The sequence below is a fragment of the Prionailurus bengalensis genome, chromosome D3, assembly GCF_016509475.1.
Source record: "Prionailurus bengalensis isolate Pbe53 chromosome D3, Fcat_Pben_1.1_paternal_pri, whole genome shotgun sequence".
Lineage (NCBI taxonomy): Eukaryota > Metazoa > Chordata > Mammalia > Carnivora > Felidae > Prionailurus > Prionailurus bengalensis.
Window position 1 is genome coordinate 53,621,493 of NC_057356.1, and position 21,532 is coordinate 53,643,024.

The 21,532-nt window shown below is 37.6% G+C and overlaps 1 protein-coding gene across 1 annotated transcript in view; it reads left to right on the forward strand.

Annotated features, from left to right (window-relative positions):
* The window catches only part of RNF125 (ring finger protein 125), a 43,715-nt gene extending 22,183 nt beyond the window's left edge, over window positions 1-21,532 (forward strand). Inside the window, exons 3-6 of the mRNA XM_043558544.1 lie at window positions 2,205-2,299; window positions 4,386-4,476; window positions 14,457-14,564; window positions 17,644-21,532. Coding sequence (XP_043414479.1) covers window positions 2,205-2,299; window positions 4,386-4,476; window positions 14,457-14,564; window positions 17,644-17,730 — 381 coding nt within the window. The 3' untranslated portion in view covers window positions 17,731-21,532. The remainder of the gene's footprint in view (window positions 1-2,204; window positions 2,300-4,385; window positions 4,477-14,456; window positions 14,565-17,643) is intronic.

Genomic DNA, 21,532 nt, shown 5'->3' on the forward strand with positions numbered 1-21,532 from the left:
ATGGGATGGTTGTAAGGGAAAATGATAAAACATGTATGGCTTTTAACACTGTCTGGAACATGGTAAATGCTCAAAATCAATAGCTTTTAATATTTATAATAATACATTATTGCTTATTTTTACTTTGATATGTTTTGTCATCATATAAAATTCAACATGCACAAATCCAACTCACTGTAGTATTCTGTCATCTAGTTTTTATCCCACCTTTGGTGTCTATCAGAAACAAGAATATTCTCTCAATTATCCTGGATAGAAATCCCCTTCCTTTTTTCACCCCTTATACCTGATTATTCACAAGTATTTCGATTTTTCCTTTGAGGTATTTCTTACAACTGTCACTTCTTTTTTTTTCTTTATTTTTTTTTAATGTGTTTTCATTTTTTTGAGAGACAGAGCACAAGCAGGGGAGGGGCAGAGAGAGTGGGAAACACAGAATCTGAAGCAGGCTCCATGCTGACAGCACAGAGCCCAATGCGGGACTCGAACCTATGAACCATGAGATTATGACTTGAGCCAAAGTCAGACACTCAACCAACTGAGACACCCAAGTGTCCCTCTGTCTCTTCCTTTTTATGTTATTCCTCTTGCCAGCAATATTGCCATTCCTTCTTTAAAGTTTATTCTTTACTTTGAAAGAGAGAGAGAGACAGAGAGAGAGAGAGAGAGAGAGAAAACCAGCTGGGGAGGGGCAGAAAGAGGTGGGGGACAGAGGATTCAAAGCAGAGATCTCAATGCTGAGCTTGAACTCACGAGCTACAAGATTGACCTGAGCCAAAGTCAGACACTTAACTGACTGAGCCACCCAGGCGCCCCACCTTCTAGAGCCATTTTAGACTCTACCTATTCTTCAGAGTCACGGCCAGATTTCCATTTCAGAGGCCTGGCCTTAGTATTGGAGTCCCCAGTATCAAACAGTTTCCTATCTACTTGTCTACATGTGGTTTTGCCCCCTTCTATTAGATTATAAGCACCTATAGAGCAAGCGCAGTGGCTTGCCATCTCTTACAATGTCTTCTACAATTTTGTGTCTAGAGTAGACACTCCATGAATTTATCAATTCCTTTGTCAGTATACAGTCCCCAAATTTCTAATTGGTATGAAGAATGTTTATCTTTGTTGTTCAAGAAATACAAAGGAAGAACTTTTAACCAAAGTAATAACGAGATGTGAGAGAATTGACGTATAAAGTTGGTTGTTAAAAGTTGGAAAACAGTGTTTTGACAGCTACCTCAATCGGTCCTACTTTGTACATCTTTTAGGTGGATATGTGTAAAACAAGGATATGTTTTCACTTTTCCACTTGCTTTTGTTTTTGCCTTTTGTTAAGCAATTATAACAGTTTCCTTACACGTTAGATTTCATGTTTGAGGTTTAACTTCCGTAGTTTGAGTGAAACGAAGCAGGGTGGGTCGACCACCTTACCACAGCAGTACAAAGCTTCTTTTAGCACAAGATCTTATCAGTTTCTAATGAAACATTTAGTAGAATATGTGTTATTTAGCCACAGACAGCCTCATGGTTAGGATCTCTGAATGTATATCTGGAGGAACAAGGGCTCTTTATTCTGCCTTGGTAAAAATGGACTGTAAGAACTGTCTTTTATGTTTGCTCTTAATGGGGCCATTAAGTATACTGTGTATTGTGAATTCATGTAATACCATTGGATATATTATAAAACCGTGGTATTTATATCTTTCCCTGAGGGACAGGATTTCCTTTACTTACTATGACCGTCTTTAAAATTAAAATCCATCTTTTGGCTCTTTTTATCTGTCATTGTTTTCCTTTCCCTCTGTCTCTTTTTACTGTTTTCTTTTTTCTTTCCTCCACCTTGCTCTCTTTTTCCTCTCCCCTTTTTCTTTCTTACTTCTTAACCGTCACCAGATTAGGTAATGGCATCCAAGAAAAGTAAATTTGAGTTAATAAATGTCTTTCCACTTTAAAAAACATATGCTTTCTGGAAGAACCAAATTCAAGAACTCAACATTTGGGTCTTTGAAGTATTAGAGAAATTTCTAAAGTGTTATTTGTGATAATGCCTTAACTTTGTTGTGCTGTTGTCATGAATGCATCCTTTTAATCAACTGACCCCACACTATATATGATCTTATTTGAAATAATGAAAGTAATAAAGCTGGATCATAAGACTTCATTGAGCCCCTTTGCAACAGGCAATTTATTTTGAATTTGCTTTTATATAGGTTTGCCTCAGCGAAATGAGGGCACACATAAGATCTTGTCAGAAGTATATAGATAAGTACGGACCACTGCAAGAACTTGGGGAGACAGCAACAAGGTTTGTTTCAGCACAACATAGTTGAATGCTAAATTTGATATGCTTGGGAGAGAAGTTAATAGACTGGAACAGTTAACTGTTTTATTGTGAAAATATGTATGGAGTGTGTTTAGGCTCTGAACCATAACACCTCCTATTGGTAATCATTTTACAAAAGAATTTTGCTTTCTGTACTTGAAAAACTTTGCATGGGGGTACCAACCAAGCACTGGAGAGATTGGAAGAACTTCCTCAGACAAGTTTGTATTAAGGAAGATCCAAAACTAAAACATGGAACTGTTTTAAGTTCCTCACGGCTCTATTTTCTGACTAATAGATTGACGTAGATCCTGGATTCTTTTTCACTCTTCCACTGCCATTGCTCAGTGCCCCAGCTCGTTTCCTCTTGTGTTGCTGGTTTGTCTTTAGAAGGGAGGAAGTGACACCTCAGTATATAGTCTAACAAGGAAGAACAGGTCTGGGGCAGGCATCTTTTTTGTGGGTAATCTTATGGGGCTGGAGGAAGGATGGAAATGGTTAGTAGGGGCAATGAAGAATAGTGATCATTATTATTTTTTCCTTTAAAAAAAGAGAAATGAATCTGAGCCATTACTCTCTTGATGGCCAGAGTAATTACAAAGGTTGGAGTCTCTCCCTACCAAAAAAATATGGAAATGATTTGTGTTTTCCTGCATGGGCTGATGGCTTTGAAACCATTAATCTAAGTATGAGCTCAGTTATGAATAGTGATATTCAGTAGGAGCGTGAGTTTTTTTCCCTCTCCTGAAGGAAAATGTAGTCTTACTTATTTTAAGAAAATGCACTGAAAGCTCAAATTTCCTAACCTGAAAGTCTAGATGATTGCCCCCTTCCTTTGTTTTACTAGAGATTGCTTTGCAAATGTATCCATTTATTGTAGGGTTAGTTTTATACCATGATGTTATAAATTTTAAATGAGTATTTTAGCTCAAAGGAGAGTATGAATTCTATTAGCTTGGTTGCAAGGACCAGTAGGAAGGAAGGACAATAAATGGGTTAAGAAAATGTATGCGTTTGATTGCAAGGTTGTTAGCTTTTATAAAAATATAAAAATATATCCAGGCTAATTTAAATCCTAATTTCTTCTGCTAGTTAGAATTAAGTAATAAACAAAATAATAGAAAATGAGGAGGGTTGTTGATTAATCAGTCTTCTAGGATGGAGTAAGATTTGCATTTAAGATAGAAATCTTTGCTTCATAGAAGAACTTAACTGCTGCATGTTTCAAATTTTTAAAATTCTTAAGGGTATAAGTCTTAGGGAACAGGAAGTTATATCTATGATAGAAAGCGAGCAAAAAATTTCAAGCCTCCATATTGTACCTATGCGTTTAAGGCAGCACTGTCCAATAGAACATATATGTGAGTTTATGTTTTCTAATAGCCACACTAAAAAGGCAATAAGAAACAGCGAAATTAATTTTTAGTGTATTTTATTTAACCAAAGATAGCTTAAGTGTTACCATTTGAACATGTAATCAATATAAACATTTTTGAGATATTTTGCTTTTTTTTATATTAAGCGTTTGAAACTCACAGTGCATTTTGTACTTCCAGCATCACTCAATTTCAGTAGCCACATTTTAAGTGACAACAGACGTATATGGCTAATAGCTACTGTACTGGACAGCACGGACGTAAAGGTCAAATACTCCTTATAGTCACCTGTAGTAATATGCTGGTGGGGCTGAAGAACAAACAACACCCAGTTATGTTTCCTGAATTAGGAGAGGGAGGAAGAGAAAGAGAAAAAGTAACCCAGGGACAGCTGGGTGACGTGGTCCCGGTTTGTCAGTTAATGGGTGCTCAGGCTGCACTTCTCTTCCAAAGAGAATAAAGTGCTTCGTGTGCTGCTCTAGCCGTTTCTCTGCGGTGGCCCTGGGAGGATACTTAACTTTTCTCCATGAGAAAAAGCGTAGGCATCTGACCATTATCAGGATGGAAAAATAATGTCAAATCTGGAAGTTTCCAGAACAAGGGCTGGAAACGAGATCCGCCTACGTTCTGTTGCTTAGCTCTAGTTAAATGCTAGCAATTTTAGTCATTTTTGTATTCTGTGCAATTTCCAGGTGTGTGTGTCCATTTTGTCAGAGGGAACTGGATGAAGACAGCTTGCTGGATCACTGTATCACTCATCACAGATCAGAAAGGAGATCTGTGGTAAGGAATTTTGTTACCATATACTTCTGCAAAGTCTAAGTTCGGTATACACTAGAAACCCATTCAATAGGCTTCTGCTTGTAGATATATTATGAAAGATAGTTTATGTCAAGGTTGTGGTAATTCTGTGACTGTTCACAATATGTGAGTGGTAAGAATTACTAATGTGCAATCACTCGGTCATTTATGAACTTAGACATTATCTCTTACAGATAATTATGGGCATAATCAACTAAGATGATCAAAACTACACAGCTAAAATCGAACTTGAGTATACGAACTGTGGTCACGTCCTAAGTTAAAAACATTTTTTAATAATGCAAATAAGGTTATCACAATAATTCACTAGAAATGAGCAGTAGGAAGTTACTCATCTTCAATCAATCTGTTGTTTTATTTCACAATCTGAGTATTTATCCATATGCATGCACAATAAATATACATATTGCTTACCATCTCCTAGGTTCATTGCGATGCTTCCTTTTTTCTTTTCAGCCTGGCATTTTAGTTCTACTTTGCAGTGTAACTTTTATGATTTTCATTTTGGTATAGTTGTGAGGGAAAGCAGGGTGGTGATGGGTACATTACTTAGCCATTTTACTATTTTTGTACCCTTGTTACCAATTTTAGGATGTGAATTCATATTGTACATTTGAACTCTTCCTTCTATTGGATTTTTTTTCCTGAGAGGAAATCCTTAGATTTATCTTTCTGGGACCAAGAGAGCAAACTTTATAATAGTTCTTGAAATATACTTCTAAAATGCATTCCAGAAAGGTTGAGTCAATTTATATTTGTGTAAGCGATTGATAAGTAAACCACCTTCATCTTAACCTGGCCAACAGTGGGTACATTTATTTTAAAATTAAAATAAAAGGGTCGCCTGGGTGGCTCAGTTGGGTAAGCATCTGACTCTTGATTTGGGCTCAGGTCATGATCTCGCAGTTGTGAGATCCAGCCCCGTGTTGGGCTCTGAGCTGACAGAGTGGAGCCTGCTTGGGATTCTCTCCCTCTCTCTCTGCCCCTCCTCTCTCTCTCTCTCTCTCTCTCTCTCTCTCTCTCTCTATCAAAATAAGTAAATAGACTTTATTTTTTTTAAGTTTATTTATTTATCTTGAGAGTGACAGAGACAGCACGAGTGGGGGAGAGGCAGAGAGAAGAGAGAGAGAAAATCCTAAGCAGGCTCCACACTGCCAGTGCACAGCCCGACACAGGGGGAGCTCTAACGCACAAAGCTGTGGGATGGTGACCTGAGCAGAAACCAACAGTGGGACGCTCAACTGACTGAGCCACCCAGACACCCCTAAATAAATAAACTTTTAGAAAGAAAGAAGGAAAGAAAGAAAGAAAGAAAGAAAGAAAGAAAGAAAGAAAGAAAGAAAGAAAATTAAAGGTTTAGCAGATATAAAGTGATACCTCGAAGATTATTTTGAGTTTTATTTTAGTTTTATGTTATATATATACGTGTGTGTGTGTATACACACACAGACATATATGTATGTGTATCATTTATATAGATATGAGTTTTGTTTTGTTTTTTAATTTGAATTTTAAGGTTGTTTTCCTCCATAAAATCCTTTTGGAAAGTGATGAGATTGAAACATAGGTATATTAGATAGATAGGTGATAGATAGATAGATAGATAGATAGATAGATAGATAGATACAAGGATAGTTCTTACAACAATCCTAGAAGATAGGTGTGATTACCTCCATTTTACAAATGATAAGTTGAGGCTCAGAGAGGTTAACTAAGTCTTACAAGGTCACACAGCTGTTAAGTAGCAGAGCCACAACTTGAACACAGTAGTCTAATTTCCAGAGCATGGTCGACCCCTATGATCTACTAACAGGTTCACAAGAAAAGCCACACAATACGATCAAAGATATTTGTTATTGATCCTAATGGCTTAGGCATTTTGGTTCTTGGAATGGCTTGATATGTGTTGGGAGAGCAGGGGAGACTGTCACGGGCTTTTATGGCTTGTAAGTTGCTCTGTGGGAGGTACTGGGCTAAGGAGCTATGTTATGATAGGTCCCTGGGGAGCTAGAAGAAGTTAGAAGAAAGCGTTAGGATGGCATAATAATAGCTACCATGTACTGAGTTCTAAGTGCTTCCTTGTCTGCTGACTACCCTGTGGAGGTATTATCACATAGCCTGAGTCCTAACCACTAGTACCCAAGTGCTGCTCTGACTGGAGGAACACCTGGTGCCTTGGGCCATGGTCTTAGGCTGCATCACAGGAGTAATCTGGGGCAGGCCGTGTGCTGGTCTGTCCATTGGTACTGTGTACGTGGCTCCAACAGAAGCCCAGTCCTCGTGCTGCTCAGTTTGCCTATCAGATTAAAGGTGCCCATGGAAGCTAGGTCTTCCTTGATTTAGAGGTCGCAGACATCATTGAAGAAAGCCGACCCAAGGGCAGAAATAAACCAGAAATGGTGGGATCAGATTGCCCATAGAATTAATAGCTGAAACCTAGCTTTAGAGGAGATCATCTTTGGTACAAATCCCATTAATGTCTTCACCTCTGTGTCATCATTCATAAAATGGGGATAATGATGATAATGATGCCCTTTTCACCGGGTGGTAGTAAGTGAGTCAGGTGATAATGGTGGGCTACTACCACTTTTGCAACTACATAAAACCAAGGCCAGTGGAGATTTCAAGGAAGCCGTGTACCCTCACTGTTGGGGAACCCAAGCTGGAAGGGGTGTGAAGTAATGAATTTCACAAGACCAGGATGCAACTGTGGCCTTGAGGCAGGAGCAGATTGTTCACAAAATCCATGGTTCAGTAATAACACGAGGGCCGTCTAGGTGGCTTCTAGCACAGAAGACCTTCAGCTTCCTATGTTAATGTTCCATGCTTGAATAGGAAATCAAGACAGGTGTCACTCTGAAGGATCTAGAGCCACTAGAATTCAGGAGATATGCTTTGATTATGAAAAGGTTGGAAGCAGGTACTGTGGCATAGTTGAGGTTCACATGCTTAGGGATCCCCAGTCGGGGAAACACCTCCCGGAGAAGTCCTATGTCCAAGGCTGATTCTGGACTGGTTTGGAAGTTAGCAAGGAATCATTGCTTTCAGGGGCAGGGTTGCTGGGTTTGCTTGCAGATAAGATCAGTGACATCATCTGACCTATCTGGCATAAGAAGTTTCATGGCAGTTAGAGATTTGAGCAAATGATTCTGCCTTCTAGATAAAATTAGATAATTCAGAGATCGAACCCCAAGCAACTAATCTTTTCTTTCTTTTCTTAAGACTGGGGTAGTGGGTTAAGAACATCAGGGAATTTTGAATTTTCTCACATGCAGCTTTAAGAACCAACAGCTCCTTGGGGTGCCCGGATGGCTCAGTCAGGCAAGCGTCTGACTCTTAGTTTCAGCTCGGGTTGGGCCCTGCACTGACAGCATGGAGTCTGCTTGGGATTTTCGCTCTCTCCCTCTCTGCCCCTCCCATGCTTGTTCTCTGTCTCTCAAAATAAATAAACTTAGAAACAACAACAACAACCAACAGCTCCTTTTTGCCACACAGTAGTAATATTGTGCAATGTTTTATTAAAATTTTTTTTAACATTTATTCATTTATGAGAGACGGCACAAGCAGGGTAGGGGCAGAGAGAGAGGGAGACACAGAATCCGAAGCAAGCTCCAGGCTCTGAGCTGTCAGCACAGAGCCCGACGTGGGGCTCGAACTCACAAGCTGTGAGATCATGACCTGAGCCGAAGTTAGATGCTTACATGACTGAGCCACCAGGTGCCCCGTCTGCAATGTTTTATTTTAAAAAATTTCTGGAATATTAAACTCAAAGGAGGCCAATGACATAAACAGCTTGCTTCAGATTGAATTGTGAGACCGCTTTTGAGAGAAATTTGGTATTTTGTCCTCTAAAGGGAAGATGTTTCAACAAGAGCCACACTTTCTGGCTATTCTTTTTCTTTCAGTGGTTGGCTCTTACTTATCCTTTAGAACTCCTCTTAAATCTCACTTCCTCAGGGAAGCCCTCCTTGACCCCCAAATTACTTGTAGCTCTTGCTTTTCTCTCCTCTTTTTTTCTTATTCATCACAATTTGTAATTGTGTATTCATTTCATGTCTGTCTTTCCCTGTAAGTTATTCAGTTCACGAAGTCATGGAACCTCTTGGTTCAACACTGCTTGGCCAGCTGTTGGAAGACAACCTAGCACATAGGAGGATATAGTGATTACGAAAAATAAGATATTAAAGAAAACATCATTTCATTCAAAGGATGCAGTAGTCTCTTAATTTCTGCCTTGTTCCTGAGATTCATTCCTTAAGGGAAGGGACAGGACTTTTATTGGTTTGGAACATAAATTGTGGTGACTAGAGCCTGAGCCACCTGCCCACAGAGGTTTATTTCTGTGGATATTTAGAATATCTGTGACTCGACTGGGTAGTGGGAGAATATGTTTTGGAAGGAAGAAAAATCTGTATTAAATTTGCTTTCAAACTCTTACTAAATTAGATGTGCAGTCTGGTACCTTAATTTTGGTTACATATTTGTCTGTAATTATTTTTGGTGCATGTCTCTTTTTTTTTTTTTTTTTTCGACTCAGGAATTTTAAATTTCTTCCCCAAATGGCGCTTGGCATCAGATGGTTGCTGTGGAAAAGTTAACCTAAACCACAGATAGAGCTGGGTGTCCATTGTAATAGATGTTCCGAAGGATTGAAGTTGGTGGTAGCTTCTAATCTGGAGGCTGTTTTTCACCTGTGCTGTTCACCATCAGATAAAGTCCATACTGGGATGAGGCCAACATCTGTTGAATGCACACTGCACAATGGTTGATTCCTAATCTGAGTAGCGTGGCCCAGGAGCACTGAGTAGAGGCAAATAATAAAGGATGAGCCGATATTAGCCATTGGCAGCGGTAGGGAGAGTATAGGTGAACACTTAGGTACTTGGTAATGATTAGTAACTCTCGTACCATTTCTTTCCCCTTCCTATTCTTACCCTCTCCTCCTTCAGGTCAGATCCTTCAATGTAAGACTCACCAAAAATCTTTAGAGTACTATAGCTGTTGGCCTGTTTTACAATGTCCTTCTGGTAGATGTACAGCAGAAGACTGAAGTCTCATCTCCACTAGTTCCTATTAAAATCAGACGAAAAACAAAAGCTACTTAAAGTTCCAGGCTTTCTGTATCTTTCTCCTTCGCTAGATCTCAAAGCTCCTTAATCATTGGGCCAGGGGTTAGCATCTCTGTACCTCTGACTCTTGACATGGGGCCTCCAGAAACCAGAATAGGTGCTCAAATGAGCCATCTATTGAGCAGAACTGGTCCCAGTGTATCCTTCCAGACTCATGTCCTACTACTTCCTGCCACATGCCCTGTCTTCAGCCTCCTACAGCTTTTCCCATTGCCTAAGCAGGCCTGTCCTTTTAGATCTCCAGCCGTTTCCCACATTGATTTTTCTGCCTGTTGATGTTCCTCACTGTGGCATTGCTGGCTCGTTCTTCCAGACTCATTTCAGTTACCAGCAGCTTGGCTGAAGCTTTTGCTGATTTCCTGGGCAAAATTAATGATTCCCTTTTTTAGGTCTCGAACTGTTGTTTTGAGTATAACATTTGAACGTATAGCATAACGTCTCAGGTGTAGCACTTGCTATGCAGTAGTAAAAGTATTTGCTTCAGTGATAACAATAGCAGCCATTTAGTATTTGTGCCAAAGACTGAGTTCATATAATGACTGAGCTTCAGAATGTTAAATGATGTGTTTTAAATACATAAACAGCCCTGCAAAGCAGAGATAGTTCTCATTTTGCAGGATAAGATTAGTTACTTGCCAAGGTTAAGTCAGTGAGAGGTAGAGATGAAATGGAAAACAATTTTCCAGGTACTGGGAATGCAGGAGTGAACAGGACACATGTAGTTGCTTCCGTCATGGAGCTCCAACTCTTCAAGAACAAGGATCAAATAGTAGTAAATATATGGTGTTTACTGAGTGCCTAGTGTGTACCTGGCACATTAAGGACATTATCTCTAAACATCATAACTGCTCTACAAGGTAGGTGGTAGGATCTCCACTTCACAGAAGAGGGAAACTCATGTGCTGAAGGTCACATAACGAGCAAGAATCTGCAGGGATTTGAACCCAAGGCTCTCTGATTTCACAGGCCATGCAACACAACCCTATCTTTACTGGTTCCCGTATTCCAGGTGCCTAGCACATAGTAGAGGCACAAGAAAGAGTATTGAGTGAACATACTTCTATAACTAGTCTCCCTTCCTTCACACCACAAAAAATTAATGTTGCTTTTCCTTAAAATATTTCTTGGTCTCAGCTGTGTTCTCATTACTACATAGGGGTCTCAGGGTAGATTAAGTGCTATCTTGGGATAGCATTTTGTGATTAGAAGATCGGAAATGATTATAAAGCAATAGTAACTTAAACGATGTAATTTTATTAAAAATAAGGCAAATATTGGGGCGCCTGGGTCGCTCAGTTGGTTAAGCATCCGACTTTGGCTCAGGTCATGATCTCCCACTCTGTGAGCTCGAGCTCCGTACGGGACTCTGTGCTGACAGCTCAGAACCTGGAGCCTGCTTGAGATTCTGTCTCTGTCTCTCTCTGCCCTTCTCCCACTCACACTGTCTCTCGCTCTCAAAAATAAACATTAAAAAAATAATAAATAAATAAAAATAAGACAAGTATTAATGGAGTAGCGCAAAATTCAGAAGTATATGTTTAGATACTGAAACCAAGACCTCCATAAAACAGTAAGAAAAAATTACCTAAAGCCCTCATTGAAATGTAAAGGGAAATGTTATCATCCAAGCAGATAGATTAAACACTGTTACAATATGAAAAGAGCATCGAATTGCCTATTAGGAGGCCTAGATTCCCATTCTGATCCTTAAGGTGGTATAAATTTAAGTTAATTTTTTTCCTTTCTGAAATTGGGTTCCTGAAGGGAATAGGATAATAAATTAATCGGGGCGCCTGGGTGGCTCAGTCGGTTGGACTCAGGTCATGATCTCGAGGTTCACGAGCTCGAGCCCCACATCAGGCTCTGTGCTGACAGCTCTGTGCTGATGGCTCAGAGACTGGAGACTGCTTCAATTCTGTGTCTCCCTCTCTTTCTGTCCCTGCCCCGCTCACAATCTGTCTCTCTCTCCCTCAAAAATATAAATAAACATAGAAAAAAATTTTTAAAAAATTAGGTTGTGAGAATCAAATAAGAATAGTACCTAATTTAATGCCTAACACATACCTTGCATTCAGTAATGATTCTGCATCTCATATTTTTTTAAAGTTATTTATTTATTTATTTATTTATTTATTTATTTATTTAGAGAGTGAGAGCAGGAGAAGGGCAGAGAGAGAGGGAGAGAGAGAGAAAATCCCAAGCAGACTCCACACCATCAATGCAGAGCCCAACTCAGGGCTCAAACTCATGAACAACAAGATCATGACCTGAGCCAAAATCAAGAGTTGGATGCTTAACCAACTGAGCCACCCAGGCACCACTGCATCTCGTATTTTAAAATGAATGCATGAGGAAATGGAATTTTTAAAAAGAAACCTAAGTTAAAACATAAGAAAGTAGTGTCTGTTAAAGAAAGTCATTTAAATTAGCTATTAGGGATATACAAATTAAAATCATGATGAAATACCACTGCACACCTATAAAAATGATTAAAATTTAAAAATACACACACACATACACACACACACACACACACACACACACACACACACGGGGTAAGGTTAAGCATCCGACTTCGGCTCAGGTCATAATCTCACCGTTTGTGAGTTCGAGCCTTGTACTAGGCTCTGCGCTGGCAATGAGGAGCCTGCTTGGGATTCTGTCTCTCCCTCTCTCTTCCCCTCCTCCACTTTCTCCCTCAAAATAAATAAACTACGACACAATACAATTAAATTTTAAAAATATAGACAGTACCAAATGCTGGTGATAACTCACACATTGCTAGTAGGAATGTCGAATGGTACAAGCACTCTGGAAAATAGTTTGGCAGTGTTTTACAAAGTTAACCGTAAAACTCACCATATGACCCAGCTATCACACTCCTGGAAACTTATTCTAGAGAAATGAAAACATGTTTATGCAAACATCTGTATGCCAATATTCACCGCAGCTTCATTTATAACAGCCAAGAACTGAAAACAACAAATGTCCTTCAGAAAGTAAATGGATACATTGGCACATCCACATTATGGAGATCAACTCGGCAATAAAAAAGAAGGAACTTTTGATGCATTCAGCAACCTGGGTGAATCTCAGGGCCATTATGCTCAGTGAAAAAAGCCAATCTCAAAAGATTAACCCTATTTATATAACATTCTCAAAATGATGAAGTTCTAGATGTAGAGAACAGATCAGTGGATACCAGGGTTTAGGGAGAAAAGACAAAGTAAAGAGGAAGCCCAAGGACGTTCCTTTGTAATGACATGGCAGTTCTGTATCTTGATTGTGTTTGTGGTTATATAAATCTATACATGTGATAAAATTTCATACAACTACACAGGCACACCGAAAAAACTGAGTTCATGCAAAAATAGGTGGACTCTAAGTAAGGTTTGTTGTTAATTGCCAGTTTACTGGTTTTGATAATGTACTACAGTTACGTAAGATGTTGCCATTGGGACGGGGAGCTTGGTGGCTAAATCAGTTAAGCAGTTAAGTGACCGACTTTGGCTTAGGTCATGATCTGATGGCTTGTGGGTTTGAGCCCCACATCAGGCTCTCTGCTGTTGGCATGGAGCCTGCTTCGGATCCTCTGTCTCTCTCTCTCTCTGCCCCCACCCTGCTCGTGCTTGCTCTCTCTCAAAAATAAGTAAGCATTAAAAAAAAAAAAAAGATTTGGGGGTATCTGGGTGGCTCAGTCAGTTAAGTGTCCAACTTTGGCTCAGGTCATGATCTCACCACTTAGGAGTTTGCGCCCTGCATTGGCCTCTGTGCTGACAGCTCAGAGCCTGGAGCCTGCTTGGGATTCTGTGTCCCCCCACTCTCTCTGCCCGTCCCCCACTCGCACTCTGTCGCTCTCAAAAATAAACAAACATTAAAAAAAAAAAAGATGTTGCCATTGGGGAAGCTAAGTGATGGGGTCATAAGATCTCTGGAATTATCTTTGGAATTTCTCATGAGTTTATAAATGTTTGAAAATGAAGAAGGTTATTTTTTAAAGCCATTACTGCTATTAAATTAGGAAAATATGTGTAAATACTAATTGATGCTAGTGGGTTGTAATCTATATTGCTGGTGGAAATAAAAAACTTTAGGGCAATAGATATTAGGAACTACAAATGTTCATAGTTGTTGACCTGCTAATCTCCATTGTTCTATGAGAATTGTTCTATGTTGTTCTATGAGAATAATTCCCAAAAGGTGAACACTATAGATTACATCATTTGTAATAACAAAATATCTGCATACCAAAAAAATCTTATATATTTCAAGAGCTAGGCAATTAATTGATCTGCTAACTGCAGTATTGTTTAAATAATAAGTTGATAAATATGTACAGAAGTGCATATGAAGAAATAAATGCAATTTTACTTAGTATTATTAATATTTATGCAGTTTTAAAATATTATGCTGAGGGGGTGCCTGGGTGGCTCAGTCGGTTGGTTAAGTGGGTTAAGCGTCTGACCCGTGATTTCAGCTTAGGTAATGAACTCATGATCGTGGAATCGAGCCCTGTGGCAGGCTCTGCACTGGGAGTGAAGCCTGCTTAAAATTCTCTCTCTCCCTCTCCCTTTGCCTCTCCCCTGCTTGAGTGCACATGCACATGCTCACTGTCTCTCAAAATATAGATAGATAGATAGATAGATAGATGATAGATAGATAAAAAATAAAATATGATGGTGAGGAATGGTCAATAGATTCATAAAGTTAAAATTCACTTTGCTGAATAGTTTTTTTTTAATTTTGTAAAAATTCTGACACTAATGATTATTTTTAATTCTTTCTTGAACTGTTGGTTTCCTTCATTTCCAGTTCTGTCCACTCTGCCGATTACTACCTAATGAAAATCCAGGCAGCTTCAGTGGCAGTTTAATAAGACATTTGCAAGTCAATCACACTTTGTTTTATGATGATTTCATAGTAAGTATATTTTCTTACTTTTACATTGTTTCTATGTGGTGTGTGTTAACCTTACCTTTTTAAATTCAAGCAAAGAAAATTATGGTGGAAAAAATGTGTATAGACCTGAAGTTAAGTAATAGCATTAAGTAGGAAATTATAAAATACAGTGTTTTATAAACTTGACTATTAATATAAGTTATCTGCCTTAGACAAAATTATTTTCTTTGTGATTGAGATAATTGCTCCTTGTATAAGGTACTAGAGTTCACTTTCAAATTATTTTAATTTTTACTCTAGTCCCTCTGTGTGTCTAGTTTTAATATTTATGAAGTTGAAAACTTATGTACCTGAGATGAAATTAAATCACATGAGTAATGAAATGGCTCAGAGTTTATTCTGCATGCAGTTGATACTACATTGAATGGCTAATAACAGATATGGTGTTATCAGTGTAGTAAGACACACAGGTCATGTTTTATTTAAATTCCATAAAACACAAAAGTCATGTTTATTGGACTTTTACAAAACTGAAAAGTTTTTATTAGGAAAAATTATAAACATGTACAAAGGTAGCCAGAACAGCACCATGAACTCCCACATGTCATCAATAACTACCCATCAGTAATTACCAACTCATGGCTAATCTCATTGTATTAAGAATTTTTCGGGGGGCACCTGGGTGGCTCAGTCAGTTGAGCATCTGACTCTTGATTTTGTCTCAGGTCATGATCTCATGGTCGTGGGATCAAGTCCCATATCGGGGTCTGTGGTGGGTGTAGGGCCTGTTAACATTGTCACTGTCACTCTTCCTTTGCCCCTCCCTGCTCACATGCGCTCATGCATACTCTCAAAAAAAATAAAAATTTAAAAAATTAAAAAAGAATTTTTTTCTTTCAGTATTATTAGTAATTGACTTACAGCACTGTGTAAGTTTAAGGTATACAGTATAATGACTTGTTTATGTATTGTGAAATGATTACCACCAATAATTTTACTTAACATCCATCATCTCATATAGATGCAAAATAAAAAATTTTTCTTTGTGATGAGAACTTTTAGCTTCCAAATATACCATATATTGGTGGTAACTATAGCCTTCATGTTGTGCATTACATCCCCAGTATTTATTTATCTTATAAGTGAAAGTTTGTACCTTTCAACCACCTTCATCCAATTCCCTCTCCCCCACCCAAGATTTTTTTTTTTTTTTAAGATGGAAGAAAAGTTAGATGTAGTATGAATAGTTCTAACTTATGACCGTATTTCCCATGATCAGGAATGAGAACAACAAGCCAAAAGTTAATGTAGCCTTTGTTCTACTTTGCTCCATGTGTTGCCATGTGAGGGTAATGTGTTATCCCCTGAGTCCCTTTCAGCAAAGGGGGTATTGCCTATTATGGGAGGAAATCCCTCATAGCCATGTTCTGAAATAGTATATTTTATTGTTTCCTCTATCTAAATACATGAAATATTAAGGGCTAAATTTAACTTTGCATACAATTTTCAGATGATTTTTTTTTTTTTACTGCTTTCTTTTTATGCAATTTTTTAAATGCAATTTCAAGATAGAATTCAATAATTGTTGAAGACTGTCACTTGAAAATTTTTTCCCTGCTTTCTGATCTGCCCACTGCGGTTACAACACAAGGAGCTTGGGTTCTGACCTGGGTTTACGTAACAACTCGGTCACAGCTCTGTGACCTTGGGCAAGGTATTTAACCACTGAGCCTGTCTGTTCATTTGATAAGTGAGGAGAGTAAAACCACTTTGTCCCATAAGCTCTTGAGAGGCTTAAATTTGATAGTGCATGTAAAGTGATATGCACAGTTTGGGCAAGGGCGTTAGGCAAGTTGGAGATGGGGAGAGGATAAATGGGGGTACTAGGACCACTTGAAGAATTGAACAGGCTACACAACAGAGGCTTCATGTTCTCAGCTCCAGCGCTCAAATAATGTCTTTTCTGGCTGCTGAAGCTCACAGGGCCTCAACAGAGGCTGGTTCCGGTCTATATGTTCTCGTGTTTTACAACACATAGGGCTTCCTCTTTCCCTTAGCTCTGCTAGGTGTTTTAAAAACTAGGTTGATTTCATATCTGTTCTGGCTATTCATAGTCACTCCATTCTTCTCGAAAATTTTCAATGTATGATTCAGGGCTGGTCAGGAGGAAGCGACTTTGATGAGAGTACTTTCAACCCCCTCAAAACCATATTCTTGGATGTGGAAATAAGGTAGAAGCAGTATTGTTTGTTTTGACTTTTTGGTTTCCCAAGCTACCAAGTACTATACTAAGCACTTTAGGCATATTATCTCATTTTATTCCTTGCAGCAGCTTCTATGAAGTGAGTATTGTGTTACTGTCGTCACTAGCTATGAAACATCTGAAGCTCAAAAGTTAATAAATTGCCTAAGAAAAAACCAGGATTTGTCCAGATCTTGTTCTCACCTAGGCCTTGTGGCTTTCCTTTGGATTTTGTTGATTTGCATTTATGCTTTTATGTTTTAGAATAGATTTCCAATAGAGACTTTACCTTATTATTATTATTATTATTATTATTATTATTATAGAAGAGGAGATGAGTTGCACAGGATAGGGCTCTTAATAGTTTTTGTTTTATTTACAGCACATAATAACTTAAAGGTTCGAAAGCCATTTTGACCATCGGGAGGCAAGGAGAAAGAGTTTTGTGTTCAATATATTTTTCAGAGATAGATATTCAGTAGAAGTCGTGGGATTGGTTAATTCTAGGGGAATGTCTTGACTTTACTCCATATTAGAAGTTTACTTGGAACATAGCACCCTGACCATGATTTATAATGTTGACTAAAGATTACTAGTGTAAACTCCAAATCAAGGCTATTCTACTATGACAATAACAAGTTAATTGTTATGCATTAAGAAGAACTAGAAAAATGTACTAGCCCCAAAGCAAAAGTTCTGGGATAAGTTTATGAGAGTTCCTGTGGAAACGTGGGACAGGTCACTAAATTCAGAGCTCTACTTTCCTGCAAAATGAGGCATTGCCTTGACCTTTATCCTCCAGTTGCTGAAAACTATCATCTCTGATTCTATGTTTCTAATTATTTTTCTTTATTGTAGGATTTTAATATAATTGAGGAAGCTCTTATCCGAAGGGTTTTAGACCGGTCACTTCTGGAATATGTGAATCACTCAAACACCACATAATTTTATTCAAAGGAAAGGAGAGGAGACCATTCAATTGCACCATTTGTTAAGATGCTGCTCGAACAATTGGAGGGAAATTGTCAATGTTCGATGGGCAAAAATGTACAACACAGTTATATGTTTGTCTATGTTTATTGTTATATTGCATTTTAAAACTGCTTTCATTGGGATGGTTTAAATCTGTTTTACATTCTTGACTTTCTTAGACACTTAACAAAAAATAGTCTCCATCAGCCACCAAGGTATAGAAGAGAACATGAGGCAGGATATGTGGGTGAACGATCTTTATTTGCAAATTGGATGATACTATGTGTAATGCTATAGATTAATAACTATCATCATAGTTGGGCAAGATAACTTATATTTGTTCTATGTAAAAAGATGGAGAATGAAACCAAGTATGGACATTCAAGGAAACCTGAAATCTTCTCTAGTGCTTATCTAATCTCTAACAGAATAATATGGGTAGCCTTGTATCAAAGTAGGAAAGGAAAATCTTGGAAGTCAACAAAGTCCGCTTAACCAAATTATAAAACATAATACTGTAAACAAAGTAAATGTGTTAACAATGTATACTTAATCCTTTGACTTTTTATAACTATGCACAATAAGAATTTAGTATTATATTTTTCAAATATTTGTAGCTTATTATTTAGAAATATTTCTATAATATAGGTAATTTCTTAAGGACCTTTAGCTGATATTTATAGAAGTGTTCATATTCATAATTTTTAGTGGAAAATCCTATGGGCTTTGATTTTTTTTTTTTTACTTTTATCTTTTAGAAAAAATAAAATAAAATATAAATACTGAAAACCAAACAGAAAATGTAGGAAACAGTTTTAGAACTCTGCCAGCCACTCTGGATGTCCTCTGTGTATCCACTCACAGTTATTAGCTGTCTTCCACGGGAGTAACCACTACGGTGATATCAATACCTAAGTGTGTATTTTTAATCTGTAGGTTTTTTCTTTTCCTTAAAATGTATTATTAGTTAAGAACTTGGTCTGGATAGAGTTATCCACAGCCTGTATTTTGCTGTTTGCATACTCATGGTGCAATTCAGCATGTTCCTCTTTCCTCTGAATATTGACACATGGATCCAAATATAATAGACTCAGGTTTAATCCTTTTTGGCAAGATTATAGGTCATGGTGTGTTCTTTCATCAGAGGGCACACAATGTCTGGTTCTCTCTTTTCGTGATGTCAGCTGAAATTGATACCCAATGCCTTGATCCATTGATTTATTGTGAGTTGGAGGATATTCTAACCCTATCATTTCTCTTTCATTTATTAGTTGGAACATTTTTATAAAGAGATGTTTCCCCACATCTACTATTTGGTTGACCAATGGTCAGATTTGTATAGGAAAGGGAAAGTAAATGTTTGTATTTTCCCTTTATTTACTAATTTTCAAGATAATAAACTTGTTTCCTATTTCTTCCAGAGATCACTTTTTCTTTCTTTTTTTTTTTTTTCAGTGTTATGAACTCATGAATTCAAACATGTTTGATAGGCCTCAACCCATTTCAAATATTACCTTATTGAAGTTCAAATTGTCCCATATCTGGCTATTGGGAGCCACCCCAAGTTGGTGCTGAGTCATTTTGACACTACACTAGCCATCTTTAATAGTTTCCTTGCTATCTCAGAAGATCCAGGCTCAACTTGTGTGTTATTTGCCCCAGACCTGGAATCAGCCATCTCTCTAAAAAGCTTGGTTACTTTCAGTGAGAAATGGCATTTCAAAATCATAATCAGGACTCTATGCATGCTCATTGCTAGTAGCTTAGCCATGCTTTGTAGGAGAGAGCTAGGAAATACCTATTTTTTTTCACAAGATAAGACACTTTCTGAGTTTATTGTAAAATTTCCAAGTCAAGTTGAGTACTACAGGGATTTTACTTAATCCTTCCTGTTACTACTATATCTCCATTTTCTACACCGAGAATCTTGGTTTTCAAGAACACAGGGCATGATAGAGTTAGACTATCCCACAATTATTCACTTCCTTTATTTACCTTACACATGCAGCAGCCTCAGAATAACAATGCTAAAACCACCATCACCAATATGGTAACTGAAACAATTAAAATTTTTTCATTTGCTCTACCCATTCTCTATTTTTAAAAGTCATACTATGTCAGCATTTCCAGAACATATTGGTATAACATACTATACTGTCTCCCTTCTATCCCCCATTTAGTCTTACTTCTTCAAATAACTATATATATAGTGCTTGTCACTGGTGGTTACCTGATGACTCTGTTTTTTCATATCTGGATCTTTAATGATGAATCCAGGACATAGAATGATGTTTCTGTATTGAAAGGAAGAAAAGGAAGCTATGAAGACTAGTGATAACAACCGAGGATAAAATATTTGGCTATACTTAGCTTTTTAATTGTAATCATTATAAACTTTGTTTCTTACACATAAATGTAGTCATAATCACGCTGCCCCAAATGTTTTATAATTATCCATTCCCTCTTTAAAGTCTTGCTTACTACTCTGCCATCCTCTGTGAGGTAATTAGAAAAACATAAAACCGGATGAAATCTAGAGGGCCTTATTTCCTCTCTTTTAGATACTGGCTTCAAGCTTGCTTTTTACAGCTGCAAACAAGTAGGAAGAGGTTTTTAGTTTCACAAGCTCTTGTCCTGCAATTTGGATGGACCATCCAATAAAGCAAAACCTGCTAGACGACAAGTACAAAAAGAGAGGCAGTTTTCAAAGATAACCAGACTGAAAATCTAGTCCCTAAAAAAAAAAAATAATAATAATAATAGTAATAATTTATTTCTGAGCATTAGTACTGATTATCCAGAAAAATAAAGCTTTATTAATTCAGAGCAACACAAAAGGCATCTTTAAATCTGTAAAACAAAAAAACTTCAAAACGTTGAAAACCATATTTTAAGGCAAGCTTTAAATCCTTTACCACTATTAACTTCAGCACAGCAATTCTGCATCCTGTCCCTGGATTCCTCTTAGGATAATTTTGCCACCTACAGGACAAACGAGGTCCTGGCCGCCTGAATTACTTTGCCTTCTGAGTTAATTATCTTGAGGTCTAACATGGTGAAGTGCAAATACTCATTGTTTCACTGTGCCTTTAACCGTTTATAAAAAGGAATTGACAATTCATTGTTTCAAAAAAATGAAAACCGTAAATCAAACTGTCATACTGTACATCTTAAACATAAGTATACAGTGATGTATGTCCATTATTTCTCAATCAAACCAGGGGGTTGGGGGTGGGGGGGTGGGATGAGAACCAGTATTTGAAGCTGTTGACTATTAACAAAATATTTTACTTTCTCTATAGTGCTTCAAGATGCAATTTTTTCAAGGCCTTATAAAGGAAAAACTGGTTCACGTGTTACTCTTTAAAGATCAAATTCTTCTAACCCAACACAAACCTACGGAGATTTTCCTTTGTGGGCTTTTTAACCCAAGTTTCTAAATTGTAGCTTGAAAAATTGGATTGTGAATCTAGGATAAAGAGAGTTTCAGATCAGATCTCCTAAGAGAGATCTGCTTTGTTTCTTTACCTGGTGTTAGGTGTCTTTCATTTCGAAGTGAGTGTACTCCAGTTATTCAATGTTTATAGTATCATTTGTACCTTTAAACATTGATTTTAGGGATTTTTAAAAAGTCACTGAGAAATGCATTCCTTTATTACTCAACTGCAACAACAAATCTGTATAGTGATCAGAATTTAAAATGTACAATTCTTTTCCTTCTGTAAATATGTATTATTGTTAGAAATAAAGAATGGCAGGACCATTGCTTTCACTA